The sequence below is a fragment of the Arvicanthis niloticus genome, chromosome 13 (assembly GCF_011762505.2).
Source record: "Arvicanthis niloticus isolate mArvNil1 chromosome 13, mArvNil1.pat.X, whole genome shotgun sequence".
Classification (NCBI taxonomy): Eukaryota; Metazoa; Chordata; class Mammalia; order Rodentia; family Muridae; genus Arvicanthis; species Arvicanthis niloticus.
In genome coordinates, this window is record NC_047670.1 from 18,077,767 (window position 1) to 18,100,545 (window position 22,779).

At 39.3% G+C, this 22,779-nt stretch overlaps 1 protein-coding gene across 1 annotated transcript in view; it reads left to right on the plus strand.

Moving 5' to 3' along the window:
• The first annotated feature begins 19 nt into the window (after nucleotides 1-19).
• Dcaf13 (DDB1 and CUL4 associated factor 13) overlaps nucleotides 20-22,779 on the plus strand; it is a 26,817-nt gene continuing 4,057 nt past the window's right edge. The window contains exons 1-8 of the mRNA XM_034515927.2: nucleotides 20-181; nucleotides 4,665-4,864; nucleotides 5,343-5,450; nucleotides 9,262-9,351; nucleotides 9,984-10,139; nucleotides 13,498-13,575; nucleotides 14,595-14,677; nucleotides 17,753-17,917. Of these exons, the coding sequence (XP_034371818.1) occupies nucleotides 112-181; nucleotides 4,665-4,864; nucleotides 5,343-5,450; nucleotides 9,262-9,351; nucleotides 9,984-10,139; nucleotides 13,498-13,575; nucleotides 14,595-14,677; nucleotides 17,753-17,917 (950 nt within the window). The 5' untranslated portion in view covers nucleotides 20-111. The remainder of the gene's footprint in view (nucleotides 182-4,664; nucleotides 4,865-5,342; nucleotides 5,451-9,261; nucleotides 9,352-9,983; nucleotides 10,140-13,497; nucleotides 13,576-14,594; nucleotides 14,678-17,752; nucleotides 17,918-22,779) is intronic.

Here is a 22,779-nt window from a genome sequence, read left to right on the forward strand (position 1 = left end):
CCGAGCCACGTGACAGGAAGAAGCCTGCGGAAGGCGGAAGTAGTGTGTCTGTGTGGGTTAAGTGGAGCCCGGCTTAAAGGCTCGTGGAGTAAGAGACCCAGAGCCGCCAAGATGAAGGTGAAAATGCTGAGCCGGAACCCTGACAACTATGTCCGCGAAACCAAACTGGATATACAAAGAGGTGAGAGGCACTGGAACCGAGGAAGGAGCGTCCTCCCGGTTTCCTTGGGTCTGACCAGCTTTCGAGTAGTAAAAGGAACGGGAGGCCAGCGCTCTGGTTTTCCCTTTCCGCGTAGGCGACTGTGTCCACACAGGGCTGTTGAGGAACAGAGTTGCAGATGACATATCCCTCTAAGTCCTTTGTGAGAATTTTCGTCTAGTGGGAAGTAGTTATGTATAGCAACGGTGCTTCCAGTTTTCTCCTTCTGCCAGGCGTTCTGCGTTCAGGTTTCCAGCTGTTGGAAGTTGGAGTTTTAGCCAAACTCATGAGTCAAGCATTCAAAGTTTGTTTTTTTTTTTTTTTGTTGTTGTTTTTTTTTTTTATAAAGTTTTAAGGCTGCGCTTTGTGCATTTTACTAGTTCAGATTATCTGCTACTGGGTGTGGAAAGGAAATAAAATGAGAAGAGATTTAAAGCAGCTTAACTACTCATAACTACTCTTGAGAATTTGAGGAGAGAATACTTAGGATGAAGTTAGTGAGTGTTATTTATCTTCACTGGTCTGTTTCCCGTTAGCATGCTGACCCTTTATAAATTATTTCTTGGTGACAGAAATGACAGGAGACCAATCTTGTATGAGCAGACCATTGTAACTGAAGACAAGGATATAACTAAGGCATAAAAATCATGCCTTTAGGGTAAATGAGAGTGATAGTAACTCTTAGTTACTAGAGGTTGTCCCCTTCCCCTCCCCCTAGCATTGTTAAGGTGTGGTGTATGGCCTCTTCTCCCAAGGTGTTTTAACATGGTAATATTTCTTAAATGAAAAGTAGATTTGTCACTATGGTTTGATATTATTTTGAGTCTTTGAACCTCATTGTTTTTTTTTTCCTTCCACTTTCACCAATCAGTGCATTGCTGGTTAGATAGCTATCATGTTTTATTTGTGCTTGGCCCAGGGAGTAGCACTATTAGGAGGTGTGGCATTGTTGGAGTAGGTGTGTCACTGTGGGTGTGGGCTTTAATACACTAGTCCTAGCTGCCTGGAAGTGAGTATTCTGCTAACAGCCTTCAGATGAAGATGTAGAACTCTCAGCTCCTCCTTCATCATGCCTGCCTGGATGCTGCCATGATCCCCCCCTTGATGATAATGGACTGAACCTCTGAACCTGTAAGCCAGCCCCAATTAAATGTTGTCCTTATGAGAGTTGCCTTGGTCATGGTGTCTTCTCACAGCAGTAAAACCCTAACTAAGACAATGGCTTACATTACCCTTGCCAATGTGGGTGCATTTCAGGCTCTCTCTTGGAGCTATTAGTATGGGAAACTTTCTCTCAACCATAATCTTCACATACTCATTCCCTGAACCTGTCCTTTCTCTTCATTTCAGTATCCTCTTCTGTGTTTCCAATACATATTGTTTGGATTTCTGTCAGTGCTTATCACATTGTCTCATGATTATATGTTGATTAGCAGGCTTTCCTATCAGACTGAGCTTGTAAAGAAGAGGAAGAATCATATTCCTATATGCACAGTGTTTAGACGATAACTCACATTAATAGCTACTTTGTAAGTGTCTGAATGAATGAATGAGTGGGTGACAGCCTGGACACAGAATCTTATGCTAGGAGATACAACCCTATTTGTTAGTAACATCTTTTTTCAACAGTATCTCCCTATTTTTATTTCTATAATAGAAATGTAATAGCAAAACAGAAAAATAGAATTTTTGGAGTGCTGTAAAATATAAAACAAGAAACACATCTGTTATATTTTATTTAGTGTTATTTCCTTGTAAACTTTATGCAGGATTTAAATACTGGGTAAGTACTGGTGAAGCTTTATTTTTGAAATATCCTAGATAATTTTGCTGTGTCTAGTTAATGTGTAAGAGCACTTTACAGAAATATATGTAGTTTTATGTGAGTTTTAAACTATGGCATCCAGTGCTTATGATGTGTGGCAGGTGCTACATTCCTGTTAGCTTTTGTCTGTGACTAGGTGAATGTAGTCCGAAGTGGATACACTGATTGTGATTTAGAAGACAAAGAGAGTATTGTAAAGGGGTGCATGAGTTTTGGGTAGATTTAGGTGAAAGTTAAGTCTGATGGAAAGGCTGTTGTATAGAAGGAAAGTGCAAGGTTGTTTTAGGTGACAGAGAGTTAAGGTGCCTGAACTGAGCTCCAGGAAGTACTTGAAGCTGATAAGACATTGAGACCGAGTTATAGAAGACCAGAAGAGGGCTTGAACTTAGTTTTGGTACTTCTAAAGGTAGGTGTTTAGGCTCTCTATTACAATATGGGGATATAGTTAGAACATCAGTGTTTAATTTGTATGTTAAAAAACAAACTGAACCAGGCTTGGTGGTTCATCCTTTAATCCCTGCACTCTAGAGGCAGACGCAGGCAGATTTCTGTGTTCCAGGTTAACTTGGTCTACATTGTAAGTTCCAGTTTACATGGTGAGTTCCAGACCAACCAGAGCTACATAGTGAGCCTGTGTTTACAGACAAACAAGGTCCTCTAATTTCTATTTATGTGATATTTAATGAACTTACAACCTCATTTCAGCCATATGTTGTGTATTTATTCTGGGAAGAGTAGTGTTGACAAGGGAGGACTTGATTCTACCTTTAGAATAGTGTAGCATATTGCGGTTTATATTTTTCATGTGGTATAATAATTTATAGAACGAAAGGAAAGACTAAAAACATTTGTTGTTGCAGTAAATTACTTTAAAAAGTCTTGTGCTGTTCAGAGATTCTTTTGAAAATACATGCTTGTAAATGTGTTTTCTATTTAAAAACTTATACTGAATGTGTTGTTTATAATGATGGTAGATTTTGTCTACAAGAAAATATTTGGAAACAGCATGAACTACCTTCATTTAACTATTAAAGAATCAGTTGTAGAAACAGCTGTTGACATCACAGTAGATCAAACATTTCTAAATAGCTTTTGCAAACCTGGTGGAAATGATGACCAAAAAGTAAATATACTAAATAAATATTGCCAGCTCTAGAGCTGTCAATATCAATGTGGACACCTTTCCTCTCCTTGGATCTGCTTATTTTTGTGAGGTACAGTCAGTTCTCATTTTGTTCAGCATCGTATGAACTAAACCAATGAGAGGTTCACCATGCAGTCACCTGTATACCACAGAGAAACATGCCAGCAAGAGCTCGGTTGCTGTATGCCAGCATCCTGTTGACATGGCACTGTACGGAAGTCAGTGAATCTTTCTCCACTAAAACCAGATGTTAAGACATACATTTGGAGATGTTAAGTTTTTCTCTCGGGGGGGGGGGGGGGCTTAATTGAAAACAAAATTTTAACAGAAACCAAGCATCTTTAATACATGCTTGTACGAGATATACCAGCTCAAAAACTGTATTACAATGAGACATAAAATCTAAAGGTTTGAGGACTACTCCAGGGAGATTTTGATTATGAGAATGGCATGTGCTCGATTAATCTGATAACAGTTTAAACTGCTGCCAAGTCAAGTAGAGTGAAACAGTAGTTCAGATGAAAGGTACTAAGGACTAACACTAAGTTAGCAGATACCTGGAGGAAAGGGAAAGGTGACCATTTCAGTGAGAACGAGTGCTTGATCTTTGGGATTGGAGACTGGAGCATGGAATTCGGGAATGGCCAAGGTGTGAGCTTTATTGCATGTTGGATATGATATACTGTTAGTACGGAGTCAGAAAGCAAAGCTATCAGGGTGACAGTGAAGGGAAAGTGTATGTACTGTTGCACATTGAATTTAGTTAGACATGGACTTAGAAGGAGACAACTTGTTTGGCAGACTAGTTAAGAAAGAAGAACATGGCTCATAGGCAGGTTACTTGTCCCCTCTGTATCTCAGTCTCACAACTATACAGTGGAAGGTAGGAATAGATGTAGCCTGTGGGGTACTTTGGGAATAATGTAAGTTAAGAAAGTATCTGGAGTAGTGTGTCAGTGAACTCTGTGTCAGTGCTTTTCAGATAAGAGAACAAATGTAAAGTGTCCAATAAATAGCAGTTGTGTTGTACAGTTAACATCACAGTGTTTCTGTCAGTGCTTCTGGTGCAGTGCCTAGCACCATGAGCATCTAGCATAAGCAGCCTAGGTTTTAGTTAAACAGAAGTTCATCATAGCTCTTGGCTTTGTTCCAAATACTGTGCTAGACACAGGAGTACAAAGGAATGATGTATTAGAACCCCAACCCATGTGAGAGGTCACATACCCAGTTGAATATGATAGGACGTATAGAAGGGAAGCTGTGTGTGAGTATGTATATATAATCTGCTTGTACAGGACTATATATATCACGATTTTCCCATAATTTTGAAAAGGTCTTTAAGTGACTGGTGTACTTTTGTGTCTTTCATCGTGCTGGGCAGAAAACAATATTTCTAATTAAAGGCTTATTGAGTAATAGATTATATGATTAGCTGGGGTATTCCACAAGAAATGGTAAATGTGAATTATTATTCAGAGAGATTGTTCTTATTCCAGTTCCAAGGAACTATGATCCTACTTTACATCCTTTTGAAGTCCCACGAGAATATGTAAGAGCTTTAAATGCTACCAAGTTAGAACGAGTGTTCGCAAAACCATTTCTTGCTTCCCTGGATGGCCACCGTGATGGAGTCAATTGCCTGGCAAAGCATCCAAAGAGCCTGGCTACTGTCCTGTCTGGGGCATGTGATGGAGAGGCAAGTGTCACTTTAAATCTTGTTTTAAACTAACACACTTTATTACAAACCTCTTTCCTTTAGCTGAAGTCTCAGTTTGACTTCAGTTTCATTCTTAAGCCTAAACTGAAGTAATTTAGTAGTTTTCCATCGAATCTTCAAATGGTGTCAGTTCAGTGGTGTAAAGTTATCTGACAGTATATAAATTTATCATGTTTATAATAAAGGTATTTGAATTTTTCACAGAAGTTGTTATTGATGATTGAACACTTAATTTCCTAATCTGGTAAGGGGAAAGACTTTGAAACACTGTAGAATCAGCAGAGTATTTGACAGGTTGAATTTTCTGTTGTTGATACATTTGTCCACATGCAGTACATTATTATAATCCAAAGGATTTTGGTTTTAGTGCTCGGTAGAGTGGTTCATAGCCCTTTCAATGTGGAAGTTCTAAAATATTTAACATTTAGAGTTCTCTGAGTGTTCTGTTTTATCATAGGTTAAAATTTGGAACCTGACTAAACGACAATGCATCCGAACGATACAAGCACATGAAGGTTTTGTACGAGGAATATGCACTCGCTTTTGTGGGACTTCTTTTTTTACTGTGAGTATACTATTAACTCATTAAGTCTCTTCAGCTGCATAGGAAAGATCTACTTGCATAAGTTATTTTCAAGTTCATTTATTTGTTCCAACGGCCTGTGGAGCTCATAAGTACTAGAGAGTCCATTAGACCTGGAAAAGTCCTAGCTTTCTTTAAGTAACCCAACCTTCCTCATACTTACTGTTTTTTACCTTTTTATAAATAAGTGCTATACACCATTGAACTAATATCCTAAGCACTGAGAGGTGTGGTTAATGGGAATTAAGGCGATGATAGAATGATTGACTTTCTGTGGAAAGTGTTTAGTGCTAGGATGAATAATTTGTACTTTGTCAGCAAGGACTCACTGGGAAGCATGTGCACAGGAGGAATAGCTACATAGAGTATGTGCCATTTTAACTGATTTTGAGTGTACCATTTAGTAACCTTTGGTATGTTTATATATTATGCCAATTGGCCTTGCATATTCATTAAGCTGTGTTCATTAAGCAGTGGCTCCTGTATTCTTCTCTTAGCCCACACGGTAGCAGCTCTTCTATTTTGTTTCTCAGAATGTGGTTATTCTAGGTGCTCCACAGAAGTAGAATCATAGGATTTTTGTATGTGCAATTGCCTAGGCCTTACTCAATTAGCATGATGAAATCAAGGTTATCTGTGATGTAGCATATGTTAGAAAAGTTATTTTTTTGATGTTGCATTAATATTAACAGTGATGTATTTAAACCATATTTCTTAACCCATTCATTTATCAATGAACTTTTAGTTTGTTTCTACTTTTTTGCTATTATGAGTAATACTGCTATGAACATTGATATATCAATACTGGTTCAAATTCATTGATGATTTTATAGCAGATGAACATCAGATTTCCTGCTGTGCTTTGAAATGATTGTTTTGAAAGCAATAAATGCTCAGCTTGTAGGCAGTTCTCATTGTTTGCATAAGCAATAATTGATAGCTACCTGGTGAATGAAATCTATAAAGCATAGTGGTCGGGTTGAGTGAAGTCTTGGAGGCTTCATGAGTTATGCCTGCCATGGAAAAGGAGAAATCGGCAGTTACCAGCATGTTTAGAGGAGCAGAAGGGTCTGTTGTGACAAACTGGACTTGCTATAGGTTGTTTGTGTGAAGCTGACTGTCCTTTATAGGTGAAGTTCTGGGACTTAGAAGAAAAGTCACAACTTACCCTGGCATCATCACTATAATTCTATCATTAATTCTAATGATTGAGATTATAGTATGACATCAGTATGAGGAAAATGTAAAAATAAATGATGTCATGGATGTGGCACTAAAGAATGCCTCTCCTTAACGAGGAAAACACAGTGCCACAGAGAAGATAGAACTGCGTGACACAGTGAATGTGCCATAGATGGTAAAAGGAATTGGGTGGCAAGCTAGTGCTGCCGGCAGCTAAGTCTTCTGTTCTTCCAGTTGCGTTTCTGGATATTTGAATTGATATAATAATAATATCCCAGCCAGAATTTTGCAATATGTTTTTGCCCTTTTTTATGGAGCTGGGGATCAAACAAACTGTGCGTGCTAGATAAGGCTTTATCATTAAACTTCATTTTCAACCCTACTGGATAATTTTTGGGGGACTGTGGTTATATTTTTAAGCATTCAAAATGAATAAAGCCTTCTTAAGTATCCATCAACAAATGACTAGATATAGAAAATTTTGGTATATGGATGTATTCAACTATTAGAAAAAAGGGAAATCCTGTCTTTTTCAGCAGTGTAGATGGATGTTATGCTGTGTAATGTAAGCCAGCCATGAAAGAACACTACAGTATCTCACTTTTATATATAGACCATAAAAGGTCAAACACTTTAGTCCTAGATTGGAAGCTACAGGGGAAAAGGCTAAGATGTTATTCTGAGAATATAAACTTTGAGGTAGGCAGAAGAAGTAAATGTGTGTGATACATTAATAGAAATGTACATTTTAAACTAAAGCCTGGAATATGGCACAGTTTGAGCATCACTAATAAAAAAAATCTGAAATCTAGGACAGTCTTTTGAGCCATCAGTATGATAGCAGAAGTGAAAGACTATAAAACTGCTTCATACACAGAGAATTAAAACTACTGTATGAAATTATCTTCAGTTAATGGGTCTGAAAAGTTTGTCCTTGAGTCTCCTACCCAAAGAGTTCTTAGGTACCTATGTATGCATACTGCAAAGTCCAGAGCAGTTCTGGTTCCATATTCTTCAGATAAAGCTGCTAACTGTTATGTAGTACCACATACATGATTGTTTGGGTTATTAACCACAAGTCACATAGTGCACATTGTGGGTTGAGTTCTTACTTCACCTGTCTCAAACATGGCTGCTAAGTATCCAAGTCTAAATTACCAGTTTTTTGACTCACTTTGATTTGGCCCGAGGTAACACTAGTAATCACCGTATGTTTCAGTAGCTCCGTCCGTAGCTTTAGCACAGTGAGAAGGAAATGATCTTGTGGGATGTGGAGAGCATCTCCAGAGGTCTGTAGTTGGGTTTGAAAGCTAGTGAGTGAGTAGTTGGATGACAGTAGAGAAGGGCTCCGTCTATTTTAAGATTACACAACAGTGCCTTCTCACGAGCATTTTCGTCTTTTCCCTTCTTTTGCATTTGAAATGATCTGAAATTTATTGTGTATTGTATTGGCTCAACTTACTTTGTTCATCTTTTTATGTATGTGGTGTGTGCATGTATATGCATTTGTATGAATTATCATGTGTGTAGAAGCCTCAGTATCAGTCTCATACTAAGACTCTCTCAGTAGCTCTGACTGGGGGTGGGGGGGCTAGTCCTACTGGCAACCTTGCTCTCAGGATCCTCAATTCTGAATTCTAAGGCTGAAATTACTAGAGTGCTACCATGCCTACACAACATTTACGTTGGTTCTAGGGATTGTTCTGCTTATAGGGGAAATGCTTTAACAGCTGAGCAGTCTCCTCAGCCCCTACTTTTTGTGTTTTGTTGAGACAAACCTTGGCTTGTCTGAGACTCACTATGTAGACCTGACTGGCCTCCAACTCATGGACATCACCTGCCTCTGCCTCCTTATAGCTGGAATTAAAAAGCGTGTGCCACCACATTGGTAAGAGAATTTAAAAACAAAACTATTTTATGTCTATGTATGTACCTTGACTATATGTAAATGGACCACATGCCTACAGGTGAGCCCAGAAGAAAGCATCTGATCGGTTAGAGTTAGAGGCAGTTGTGAGCTGTCTGATGGGGCACTGGAAACCCAACCCCAGACCTCTGCAAGAGCACCAAGTGTTCTTAACCTCAGAGTTATCTCTCCAGCCCATCCTAGTGCTCCTCAATGTTTGGTTTTGTTTCATTTTGTTTTGTTTTTTGTTTTTTGGGAGAGGATAGCAAGTCATCCTCCAGCTTACTATGTAGCCTTAAACTCACTATCCTCTTGCCTTACCCTCCTGAATGCTGAAATAGTAGGTGTGTGCCACCAAACCAGGGGCAGACCTTTCCAAATGTAATACAGATATTGCAATATCTGTATTATAATACATTTTTATTTTGATTTGAAATACTATTCTCCTGTGACCTAACTTTGATCTGTTCTTATCCTTTTGCTTTACTCATACTGGGGTTTGTTTGTTTGTTTGTTTTGTTGTGGGATTTTTGTGCTTTATATATTTGTTACAATTTTTTGTCATGCTAAAGTAAAAAATAAATACATCAATAAATGAAAATGAAAGAATGGTGTATATTTCTATTTGAAATGAGATATTTGGCAATTTGATATTTGTGTTTGCAATTATTGTCATTAGAATCATCATAAAAAATCTGTGTCTAGGTTGGAGATGACAAAACTGTGAAGCAGTGGAAAATGGATGGACCAGGCTACGGAGAGGAGGAGGAGCCATTGTACACCGTGTTAGGAAAGGTACAAAACACATTGAATGGTGCTATTGAAATTCTTTATCTTTTTTTGTAATTCCAAAAGGGAAAAAAAGTAACAGCTCAGAGGATTTATTTTTAATGATTGGCCTGCTAAAACAAGGTTTAAAAGCAACATTTTGTGTAATTAAAGTTCTTTGAAACTAAAGAATATGAACAGCTCTTTGGTGTTCTGTCTAATAGAGTCTGATTTCTCTGTAGCTAATAAATACTGGCTATATTAGGCCTTACAGATCATATAGGGAATGCAATGAAGTATTTCTTAAAGGAAGGCCACAGAAGAAACTGTGTAAGGTAAATGTTTGGAAAATAATGGCTTAGTTTCTCTCTGGCTTTATCATCCTAGATAAAGCCAGACTTACCCTTGGGTGAGTCTAGACTTACCCTTGGGTGAGATACCGTGATCTGTTAGGTGTTTTTCCCAAGGTGAAGCTCACCTATTGCATTCTGGATTTGTTAACCTTGTTTTTATTTCTGGATTTGCAGGCAACTCAGTGCATAGCTTGTGGCAAAGGGTTGGGGGAGAAGAGGAAAGAAGGTTTTTCGTAGCAAGAAAATTTATAATATATTGATGTAAAGTAGTAATGAGCCTCTGTAACACCCTGTTTGCTTTTAAAGACAGTGTATACTGGCATTGATCATCACTGGAAAGACCCAGTCTTTGCCACTTGTGGACAACAAGTAGACATTTGGGATGAACAAAGAACCAGCCCTGTGTGCTCGATGAACTGGGGATTTGACAGTATAAGTAGTGTTAAATTTAATCCTATTGAGGTAATGGTCTTTTTAATAATATATATTCTGTTTATTTTTTACATGAAATTTTATCTCTGTTTAGGAAACATTTTCTACATTTTAATGGCTTTCTAGCACTTAATTTTTCTAAATTATATGTGTGTTCCGTGACATTTCAGCTGCTTATCAGAGTAGACTCTAAATGAATACTTTCCTCTTTTTGGTTTTGTTTTTGAGACAGACCTTGGATGGCACAGTCTGGTCTGGAGCATGTGATCTTTTTGCCTCACCCTCACATTAGCTTTATGTTTCCCTGGTTTCCACGCTGGTGCTCCATCAGTTGTACTGCTGTACTCTGAGGAGAATGCTCCTTTGTCGTAAGCCCCTTGGAGGTCCACGAGAGTGAGCATTGGGCACGCTGCTTCACGGTTGTAATAATATGCATGACCTCTTGTGGGCTGGGTTTCTTTTGCTTTACAATCTTGAGTTTCTTCCTAGTTTTTCCTATCTAATACAGACTTGAAGGTCGGCTATTGTATGATATATTTGTATGTGAACTTGAGAAGAGGGGCTGAACTAGGAGCTAATGTGTCCTTGGGCTCCAGATCTTTCTCTGATCTTTTTCTGAATACATAACAATAAATGACCCTCATTGTCCAGAAGACTCAGTCAAGATTCTTTTCCTTTTGTGTTAATAGGAAGTTACCATGTTAATTTCTGTAAGAGAAAATCCTGAAATGCAAATTTCATATTCAGAGACCCAGCATGGTTGAGAGGGAGGAAAGGTTAAGCTAGACTAGCAGAGTGTACTGACTATTCCTGGGGTGCTATTGGGACATGATGTGTTGCAGTAGGGGGAACTTGGGCTTGAAGTGTTGCCAAGAGGCAAGCAGACAAGGCTACCCTGCCTAGCATGTGCCTGTGTGCACACTTCTGCATGAGGCTACATACAGGTCTAGAGCAGGGACTGCCAGTGTATTCCCTTGCATGTTATAAAGCCTTTCTAGAACACAAGCAGACCTTCTTCTTGTACTATCTGCAGCTGCTTTTATACCACAGTGGAAAAATTGAATAATTGCTCTGGGAATCACATGGCCCGTAAAACCTAAAATACTTTCTTTCTGGCTTTTGTGGAAAAAGTTTGTTGATCCCGGTCTAGGATTTCTGTCTGAGTTATGTGTTCCTGGATGTACCTTCCTCTCACTTCCCGGTGTTCACTTTAGTTGTGGAAGTGAGGTCAGGCCTTGAGAGGTAAGCCAGCTTTACAGAGCATAGCCATGGACACGAGATAAGGGCGGGTTACATATACAAATACTATTTTAAAGCCCGCATCACCACCTACCTCATCCAAGTCATAATTCTCCATATTTATTTATTTTAAAATACAGAGATTGATTATGTCGCTGATTGTACTTTATAGGTTGATTGTGAGCATAAATTGTGATGAGATAGATATAGATATATAGATATATGAACATTTTAAACAAGGGTTGCTTAAGTGCAAGATGGCAGTTTGTCATTATCAAAACAGCAGTAAACACAGACAGATAGTGATTTCTTCTTTTTGAAGGGACAGACAAATACTACTTTCCTAGTTTGATGGACATGTTAGAAGAGCTGGTGATCAGTTTTAAGATCATTTCTGGTTGTGACCATTTGACCGTGTTTTTCAGACTTGCCTATTTAATATCTCTATTTGTCCACTGGCTTTTTTTTTTAATCTTATGAATTGACTTAGTGATAAAAGCAAATGATGTACATGTCTCTGACCCTGTATTAAAGCCAATGGAAAGAAGGGCAGGGCAGATTGCCGTGAAGAAATAAAGTATAGTTATTTCCTCTATTCGTCAATAATTAATTTTCTGTTAAAATATTAAAGTGTAGAATTCTGGTAAAGCCGGAAGTTAATACTGAAGATTGCCGTATTTTGCAGTGTGAAAGTCTAGGTGGAACTTTTGCTATGTTCGTATCAAAGTCTTTGTTTTAGAAATTGACCCTGGTCTTACCAAAGGTAGCATTATGAAAAGCCGGTAAAGGGTAAGAGGTTAAGGGGCAGCTAAAGGAGATCTGCGAAGATTTTTTTTTTTTTTTTTGAGACAGGATTTTGAGAAGAAAGAAACCCAGATCATAAACATCAGTTTATGGTATTTTATTTAAACTGTGTGCACACAGTAGGAGTTAGCTGGCCACACAGTTATTTAGTAAATAACTCTTCTTGCTTTGCTTGCAATAGGGAGTAACATTAGGCAGAAGCCAAGAATTATGGTACCTGGAACCATGAATAAAGAAGAATAGTGCTACAGAGTGTGGGATCACAAGTTGGAGAGACGGTTAGTGGTTAGAAGTGCCTGCTGTATAAGCATGCAGACTGATTTTGGATCCCAGCACGCATGTAAAAGCTGAGCATGGTGGTATGCCTGTAACCTACATTAGCAGGGATTCACCAGTCAGCCTTCTAGCCAAATGGTGAGCTGCAGGGTCAGTGAGAGACTTTCTCAGAAAATAAGGGGATGGGTAGGGGGACCAAAGAGATGACTCAGTGGTTAAGAGTACTTGATGTTCTTATAGAAGCCCTGGGTTTGGTGCCTAGCCCCCACATGGTGGCTCACAGCCATCTGTAAGTTCAGTTCCAAGGAATCCAGTACCCTCTTGTGAGTCCAGCAGCACCAGGCACACATGAAGTACACGTGAAGCCTGCGTGCTGACAAAACAGTCATTCACATAAAATAAATGAACCCTAAAAGGTTTTCATAGCCATAAAGTGACGGGCTTAGGAGATGGGGCGATGGCTCAGTAGGTAAGCACACTTGCCTACATGCCACCAGCCTGAAGCCTGAGTTTGACTCCTGGAACCCATATGGTACAAGGAGAGAACTCACACCTGTAAAGTGGTAGGAAATTGAGTGTTTAGGAAATATTGTCATATAGACAACTGCCTGATTTCATCTAGTTATAATAAAAGCTACATTCTCACGTTACAGTGATATTGTTATACTTTCAAAAAATAACCAGCCTTAAATGTCAAAAGTCATAAAATTGTTTACACTTTTGATTTGCTGATGGTACTCCTGAAATTTTATGTTAAGGAAACGATTCAAAAGAAGAGTTTAAGTGAAGAGTTAAATTTTTACTGAAGTGTTATTTATAATAGTCAAAAGCAGTTACTCAGCCTTAAGTTGAAAGCAGGTGAGTAAGTCGTGTTCTTCTATATTACTGGAGATTTAGCCATGAAGATACATACTTAGCTGAGATTATGGGTGACGGATTATGTAGGACTGAGTATAACAGCTTGAGGGTTAACATACATGTTAAAGATAATTAAATAAGTGTGCTTTGAGTAGACAGCATTTGCTTCTAACCCTGGCTTTTAATTGGTGATTGTTTCAATTATTTTTAGACATTTCTCTTGGGAAGTTGTGCTTCTGATAGGAACATAGTACTGTATGATATGCGTCAAGCTACTCCTTTGAAAAAGGTGGGTTTCAATCTTGTCTTTGTTTTATACAATTAAGGCATTCTGTATATCAAGTGACTGAAAAAAATGGAATCAATATTTCATAGTTTTGGTTTTTTTCATAGAGCTGTTCTCTAACTCCAGAATGATGGTAATAACATTCAACTTTCCATTGATTTTAGACTCTTTCTCTGTAGCTGTCCCGGAACTCACTGTGCAGACCAGGCTGGCCTTACACTCTCAGACATTCGCCTGCCTCTGTCTCCCAGTGCTGGGGTTAAAGGCGTGCGCCACCAGGCCCAGCTTTATTATTGTCATCATCACTATCATGATTATAATCTGGTAGGCTACCTTTTACATTTATAGTAATTCTCCTCCTCACCAAGAGAGTAGTTTTGAAAACATGAAAGGCGTGGTCAGTGGGCAAGTACAGTAAATGTGGGTTTCTCTTTCCTCCTCCCCAGTATCAATACCACTGCATTGCATTGAGAAACACTACAAGTTACCAGTCACCAAAGGTCTTTTCAGATCCTGCCTTGTGAAACCTTTCTTCTGAACTTTAACCCTAAGCTCACCATTAATTTTGTACCTAACTATTATGTTGTCATTTGTATCTTTAAAAAAATTTTAATAGCTGGATAGTGGTGGCGCACACCTTTAGTCCCAGCACTTGGGAGACAGAGGCAGGCAGATTTCCTGAGTTTGAGGTCAGCCTGGTCTACAGAGTGAGTTCCAGGACAGCCAGGGCTACACAGAGAAACCCTGTCTCAAAAAAACAAAAATAAAACAAAAAAATTAATATATCCTTCAGTTTCTCAGTTTCTAACTAAACAGCCATTTGAGGTTCAGGGGCTAGGTGTTAATACTGTTCTGCTGTTTATACTACAGTCTGTTCTCAGAAAACAGCCACTGACTTCCTTCTCCACTGCTTTGCATTGAGTGCTGTGCATATGAAAATATTAGCTTAAATCAGAAAAAAAAGTATTCATTTTGTATATATTCGTTTTGTTGTAATGGGATCATGCAACTTCCTTTTTTAGGTTATCCTGGATATGAGAACAAATACAATCTGTTGGAACCCTATGGAAGCTTTCAATTTTACTGCAGCAAATGAAGATTATAAGTAAGTGTCTCTCCTTTTAGAAACTTACTCCTAACAAAAATGGCTCTGTCACAGTGCCTTGTTAATATACTGTATTTCACTTGGTAAATAAACTTTCATATGCAGTCATTTCTTTTGCTTAAAATAATCTTTCAAATTGGAGAAGAGATTTTTAGAAAACAGTATTTTCTCAGATTTTAGCATAACTTAGACAAAGACTAGTAGACCAGCATCTATGGTACGTTCTGTTGGCACAGCTCATGATACAGCTGTGCTTATTTGCTCACGTCCCAGTCAGGGCTGCTTTTGTTTTGTAATGCCTGGGTTGGATAGTTACAGTAAATACCTCATGGCTCACTTGACCAAACAAGAAACTGAATGCTCTCTTATGTGGGCCATTTAAATAATGATGAGACCAGCAGGTGTGGAGGTGCAGAGCTATTTCCTTAGCACTCTTGAGGTTGAGGCAGGAGGATTGAGTTTGAGGCTACCCAGGATTCTGTGGTATGGTCAAGGCCAGCTGGGGTTCTATAGAAAGACATTGTTTGAGAGCAAACAAATAGGAGCAGTAATGCATGGCCCACTCATGCTTTGTTAGAAACAGTATCTTCTTCACAAGTATGTGTGACGCCTCAAGTGATGATCATGTTGCTGTCATTAAGGCAGACAACGTGGTAGTTCAGATTTTACCTTAATATTTGCAAATGTTTTCTGGGCCTGTAAAATTGGCTTAGCAGACTCGTTTTGAACTCTGTGAGATTTATGGTTCCTTATGTAGTGCTTTACTCTTGTTGACATTGAACATTGCTGTCTCATTTTATCTCTTTACTATTGTCATCAGGTAAGATTTACAACCAGAGAGGTTAATCTAGTGAAAATTATGTATCAGTCTTTTATGTTTTTAATGTATTTTATTATTTTTAAGTGCATTCTTAATATACCTTTTGAGAAGGTACAAACTTGTTGGTAGGTTTGACTTTTAGATTTTCTCCATTTAAAATTTGCCCACCAGGGCCTGGAGAGATGGCTTAGAGGACTTGTCACTCTTGCAAAGGAGTTCTGGTCTCAGCCCCCACATTAGGCACCTCACAATGAACCACCTGTAACTTCTGTTGCAGGAATATGATGCCCTCTTCTGGCTTCTGAAGGCGCCTGCACATATGTAGTGTACATACTGATAAGGAAGCACCCACATACACATGAGTAAAACTTAAGTGTCCAGTGTATAGATATGACAGCTCATACATGGGACTACAAGGTGCTTTCATCCACCAACTAAAGTGCTCCCTGTACTGAGATGAAGCAGAGGTGATTCTTTAATTAGCAATGCCCAACTGCATTGAAGTGTTTGCTTACTGTAATGGATGCTTTGAAATGAAATGTGCCGTTACCCTTTAAGGCAATAAAAGACAACAGTAATACTGCAGTATGGCGGCCTCTCTATGAAGATTTCTAAAGTACATTGTGAGCTAGCTGTTTGCTGAGATAATCTTTTTTCAGAGCCACTTTGGAATTTCTCGTTTCTTCCCTTGGGGAGATTTATATAGTTCCTAAAATAAAGTATATCTCTTATAAGAAATGGCTGCTAGTTGTCCATAGATGTCCTTATTTTTGAAATATTCTTGGTGATGGCATACACCTGTAGTCCCAGCATGGGAAAGCTGAGGCAGGAAGGAGGCGGAGTGAGAAAAAACTGGGTCTGTGGCAGAAGAGCCTCGTGAAGGCTTTCCTCAGACAACATCGATCCTTTTGTGCTGTCTCTGTTTTGTATCTCCATTTTTCTTTTAATATTACAATTTTGAATTAAAACTTAAATTCAGATCTACAGCAGCTGATTACTCCTATAGAAAGTAGGCAGATCATTTAAACTAGCTCAGTGCTGTGGGCTTATTGTTTGTAAGAAAGGTTTAGAATAAAAAATTGCCTGAAGAATTCCCATAACTCAGAACGTTAGGCACTTCTGTCCACATGAATTTATTTGCTTGGAATTTGGACAGATTTGTATTTTGTTTCCTCCACAGAATGACAAAACAATTTGTTTAGAAAAAAATACAATTTGCATAAAGAAAAGGAGAATATTGTTATTTTAAGGGGAGTTTCTGCCTCACTCTGTCCTGTTTAGCTCCCAAATAAAAGACACAGAATCCTGGTATTTTACTTACAAGCTGCTGGCACTGTGCTGAGCAGGTTCTAGCCTGCTTATGGCTGCCTACATTGTAGCCATAAGCCCTGTGTTACTTGAATTTTGAGTCTCTCTTGGATACTATTTCATGTGTGTCCTCAGGGCCACATGATCATGGTTTGTCTTACCTCATGGCAGCCGTCTTCTCTACCTCTCCTCTCTTCTTCTCATGGTCCCTACCTGAGAGCCATATTCAACCTCAAGTTTCACCCTCCTCTCCTGCCCAATCACAGGCTCCAGCCTTTCATTGTCCAATCAGAGATTATTGGGAAGCATTCTTTACAGCACATTGGTCAGTACAATGTTCATGTCCAGACTGCAACCTGATCTTGGTACATAGAACTCAGCATCTAAATACACGAACAAAACTAACCACAACAAAAAGAGAAGTATTTTTCCCTAGTTTGGGAATTGCCGACATAATCAGGATCTCCTGAGGGCTCTCTTCCAGAATGCAGGCAGACAAGTTCTGTCCTCAGAGCAAACCGGCTCTCTAGCCTCTTCCACATTTGTTTAGTGGAGAGGTGTTTGTGTATGTGCATGCATGCATGCATGTATGTGCACATGCACACCCATAGTGCTTGTGTGGAGTTGGTTCTCTCCTACCATGTGGATTCTTGGGAGTGCACTCAGGTCCACCAGGTGCACACAAAGCTTTACCCACTGAGCCATCTCACTGGTTTGTTTTGTTTGTTTGTTGTTGTTATTGTTGTTGGTTTTTTTCTTGTTTTTTTTGGTTTCGTGTGGTCTTACAAAGTAATAAGAATTCTCTGTAGCTTACCTACCTTACTAGTATTCAGAATCAGAGTGTTTATTAAGAGGTTCACTATTTAGCTAATATTATTTTTACTAATATCTTTTAGTGCTACATATGGCTTTTTTCTAAAAATCTAATATTTCACAATGTTTTACAGCTTATATACTTTTGATATGCGTGCACTGGACACTCCTGTTATGGTCCACTTGGATCACGTGTCTGCAGTACTTGATGTAGATTACTCTCCGACTGGGAAGGAATTTGTGTCTGCTAGTTTTGATAAGTCTATTAGAATCTTCCCTGTGGACAAAAGCCGAAGCAGGTATGTGCCCACCAGCTTTGTCTTGATAATCATGTATCCTTTCTTAGAAGGTGGTTGGTTATGTGTATGTGGTAGGGCTTACACCCATGTATTATGACATGGCGTGTAGCCTTCTGCTGTATCAAGTTAGAGCAAATCAGGTGGTTTGTTTTATTGACTAGGAGATTATTTTTATATAATTAATAAAATTAATAAAAATTTAGTTTGATGGTAAAGAACTCGGATAATTTTTTTTCTGAAAGTAGTTTTTAAAGCAATAAATAACATTCCTAATACTGTTTTTTATACATTCAAATCCAACTCATTTAAGCAGCCAAAGACTAGAAGGAAAAGCAGTTTAAGTCATGAACTCATTTCCCCCCTTTCTAGTTTAGTCTAATAGGTACTGACTCACATGGTATAGTTATTGGCAGCCATGCTGATTAAGCCAGTTCAAAGTTTTGAGTCATTTTATTAATAGCGAGACCAACAGCAGGCTTATGTTTCTGGAAAGTCTCTTGGTGACCAAGCTCGGGTACAACATTTTTAAAGACAAAATCTCAGTTTCATCAGTACTCATGTGTGTGTTGGGGGGGTGGGGGGAGGCGGTGGCTATACTAATAACATCTGCTCTCTTGCAAATCTCAGCAGTATCTTCTGAAAACTGCATGACAATTATTTTTTATTTGTTTGGGTTTTTGTTGAGGTTTTTATATAACCTGGACTATGGTTAGGGTCATGGGCAGTCCCCAAAGCATTGCCAAAGCAGATGTGGCTTTTGAGGGAGATGGAAGGCTGAGAAGTAGTCTTGCAGACCTAAACAAAGTGAGGACGAGATGCTGTCGCCATAGTGATTCCACTGTGTACTCTGCACTGAGAGCAGGGTGATTCAGTGCTGAGCCATCCCATTGTATATCTCAGTCTGTGAGCATATTTACTATTGGTCTTATTTTTAAGATTTATGTTGTCTTCTACAGCTTAACTCTACTGCTTATTATATGTAACTCAGTATAGCATGTATACATCCATGCATTACACCATAATAGATTTTTGTGTTGAGGTAATCTATAGAAAACTACGGCATTCTAAGAGACTTCAGGGAAATTTTATACTTTATGTTTTGCTTTACTGGCTGACTTTGTGATGCTGAGGACTGAGCGTGAGCCCTTGTGAGAATGCTCTACCTCTGAGTTCTTCTCTTAGACCATTTTTTCCTCCTTAAAGCCTGATTCATGTGCTGTGGCTTACAAAGCGCTTGCATATACTTTCTTCCTGTTCTTTAGTAATGCTTAGACATGTTCCTAAACGTACACATAAACCAAAGGAGATTGAAACAACTGTTCCATAAAAATTCTGATAGCTAAGCTTGGTAGCAGTTACTCTTGGTACCCGGGAGATAGAGGCAGGAAGATCATAGGCTGTTTTGGCTGGCTCTCTTGCTGTGATCAAACACCATGACCAAAACCAACTTGGGGAGGAAAGGGTTTATTTGGCTTAGACATTTTAGTTGGTCCATCATGAAGGGGAATCAGGACAGGAACTCAAGGCAAGAACCTGGTGGTAGGAACAAGAGCAGAAGCCATGGAGGAACGCTCAGTACTGGCTTACTTCCCAGTTGTTCGGCCAGCTTTTTAGTCACTCAGGACCACCTGTCCAGGGGTGGTACCATCCACAAGGCGGTGGACCCTCATACATCAGTCATTAAAGAAAATGCCCCACAGACCTGCCTGTAGCTCAGTCTGATGGAGCCATTTTCTCAGTTGAGGGTCCCTCTTCCCAGATGACTCTAGCTTGTGTCAAGTTGACAAAAACTAACCAGCACACAGGCTAACCTAGGCAACCCTCTAAAACCACAATAAAACAAACTATTGAAAGATATCAAAATATAAAAAACCATATAACTGAATATATATACATATATACACACACACACTTGTATGCACACATACACATATGAGTGTGTGTGTGTGTGTGTGTGTGTGTGTGTGTGTGTGTGTACCCTTTCTTGGTTAAGTAGCCTAGGCTTTCTTGACAAAATTGCAATCAGGTAAAAGAAACTGGGGAGTCATTGTTTGTGGTGGGAAAGAGAAAGTTCATATGGAAAGGAAGAAGACAGAACCTGTGTGGGGAGATGGGAGGTGGTAAGGGTGCTAGTGTCAGCACTGTGGACATGCTGGGGACATACTTACTAACTTTCCAGACATTGGAAGAATTTTTTTTAAACCTTTCACCTCTTTTTAAAGAACTCTTAAGAATATTCACTTTGTGGTGCCGTTACTATAGTATGAAGATATCAGACCATTGTAGTGCAATAGTGAGAATTTAGATCATTATTCCTAATAATAAACTAGCCTTGCTCCTATAGCAAAGGTTTTTGGACCATCCGGAAAAATGATGTTTGGTTTTTTTGTCCCTTTCTTGACTCACTCTCCTTTTAGTGAGACAGGGCCAGGACTAGGAGAACAAGCAGGGCATAGAGGGTGGAGTAAGGAGCTCCTTAATCTCGGAGTTCTGCAAGTGTCAGCCAAGCCTCTGCTCACATAAAAAATAAACACCTCCCTGAAGGCCCACTGTGCTGTCACTCATCTGTGTATCCCGGCTGAGAGCCAAGAATATCTTTTCAGTCCTAGGCTGTCTGCTTAGCCAGAGTGTTCCATATTCTGACCTGTGATAGTTGTATCTGTCTCACTCTCATTTGATTCATTGTGTCTTCCATCATTACCAGCAGACGGTTGTCATCACTGTCATCACAGATGTGATGAGTCAGATGCACACTAATGAGAATGTTCTGATGGTGTCACTTATCACTGCTCATTTCTCCCATTAAACTGCTGGTGTTGGCTCTTATGTGGCCCCACAATTCTTTGCACAGTTTATAGTTTCCTACAAGAGTCTCCACTTGTAGAAGTATGAAGGATCAAAAGACTCCATCATTTATTTGGCACCCAGTCTTCTAAAGGTGGCAGAGTCATGCTAATATGACGTAGAAACAGAACGAGTCAGAGAAGCACAATGGTTTGAGATACGTAAGGAATAGCTCAGGATGAGTTACTCCAAAGTATATGAGCGTCTAAATGCAGGTCAAGCCAGAAAGCTCAGCTGGTTCCACAATTGTAGAAAGGAATTGGTATATACCATTGCTGAAGGATTGTGTCCTGTTGTCATGTGGACACACAGTCTTAGGCGTGTTACTTCCTGTTAGCTACGTGTCATTCCTCTCATTCATGTTGAGCACTGGCTCCAGTTCATTTCCCATGGCCTGCTCTTCCTTTCTCTAACTACAGAGCCTGTGTAGCCAAGCTTAGGCAGTGCCTCGAACGCCTGGGTTGTAAGTGTTTACACCTGAAAGACTTTAAAGTGGTTGAAGTTCAGTCTTTAGTTTTAGGTATAGTTTTGTTTTGTTTGGAGAATATCTGGTATTCCAAGCTAGCCTTAAACTTGCTATAAAACCAAAGATGAATTGATCCTGCCTTCACTTCCCGAGTGTGGTGATTACAGGCACACACCACCATGCTTGGTTTCATACAGTGCTGCAGAGCAAACCTAGGGCTTCATGCCTGCTGGGAAGCTACTTTCTGAGCACATTTGGGGTTGGCTATATAGATTGTGCTGGCCCCTGAAGAGTAAATTTGTTTTCATTGTGGAAAGTACTTGTCTATTTATTGTGTCTACGCATGTTTGTGCACCTGCTGTGGTATGCATGTGGAGGTCAGAACCACTGTGGGACTCAGTGCAGGCCCATCCACAGTGCAGGTTCCAGGGATTAAACTCAGTTCATTAGATTGGCAGCCAACTCTTTTGCCCACATGTTTTTAAACTTCAATAAAAACAGTATTTGGAAGTATGTGTCTAGTGAGATTTCATTCAGTATTTATTTTGACTATTTTAAGTTTTTAAAAGTATTTCCCGATACACATTTTAGTGAACTTAATACATGTAGCATATTGCAAAAAGAGGTTAAGAACTATAGAGTCTACCACTAAGAAGGATTTTGAATTGCTTAAGTGCCTAGCCATAGAGTTGACTGATTTCCTTGAGCAAGTAATATTTGATGGGTACTGAAGCTTCATTGAATTTCCAGACGTAACTCATGCCACCCTGTGAAAAGTGTTAGTGTGTGTGACAAGTGGCTTTTAAGAGAGTAGAGAGAGCAAGAGCTCAGCATACAAAAAGCAGGGCATTGACGGAAGAAAAAGTCTCTCTCATCCAAGCATCATTTCAACAACCATTGTTCCCTCTTTAAAATAACATTCTTGAGGTTTTAATGTTTCATATGGATCTTGGAAGCAATGAGCAAGGCCAGCTTGTGAGTGCACTTTGGATCAGTCTATAGAGATAGGTTAGATCCGATGTGGCTGTCCTGTAGCCTTACCTCACTGTGGACTTGTGTCCTTCCTGGCATCCCGTCTGCATTTGCACTCGTTTTTTCTGTATTTGGAATTAAGAAGTCTCATCTTAATTTCTTTGACCTTTTACTTGTTTGAAACGCTCTTCTTAACACTTCCCAATATAGTTTCTTCTGTGAATTCACTTAGCTGTTTCACAGCATTTCCAAATAGGGGTGATGTGACATCGCCATGTATTAGCTGATTCTTACATCAGCCTATCAGATACTTTTGCAGCCTTCCCTGCATTTTCACACCTGTAAATAAACTTGCACTTCAGTTAGGCTCTGAACAGTGTGCCAAGCAGAATGAGAGCCGGGCTGCACACACTAGGAGCACACTAGGTGCTCTGTGTCGGCCATTGCCTTCATTTTATTTTCCAGTATAATATCATTGAGGAGAGAGTGGCTGTTGATCCACATTAAATTGGGGATGAGTAAATATTAAGAATAAGCCATTTCTAACCAGAAGTGGTGGCACACTCTGAACACTCTGAAT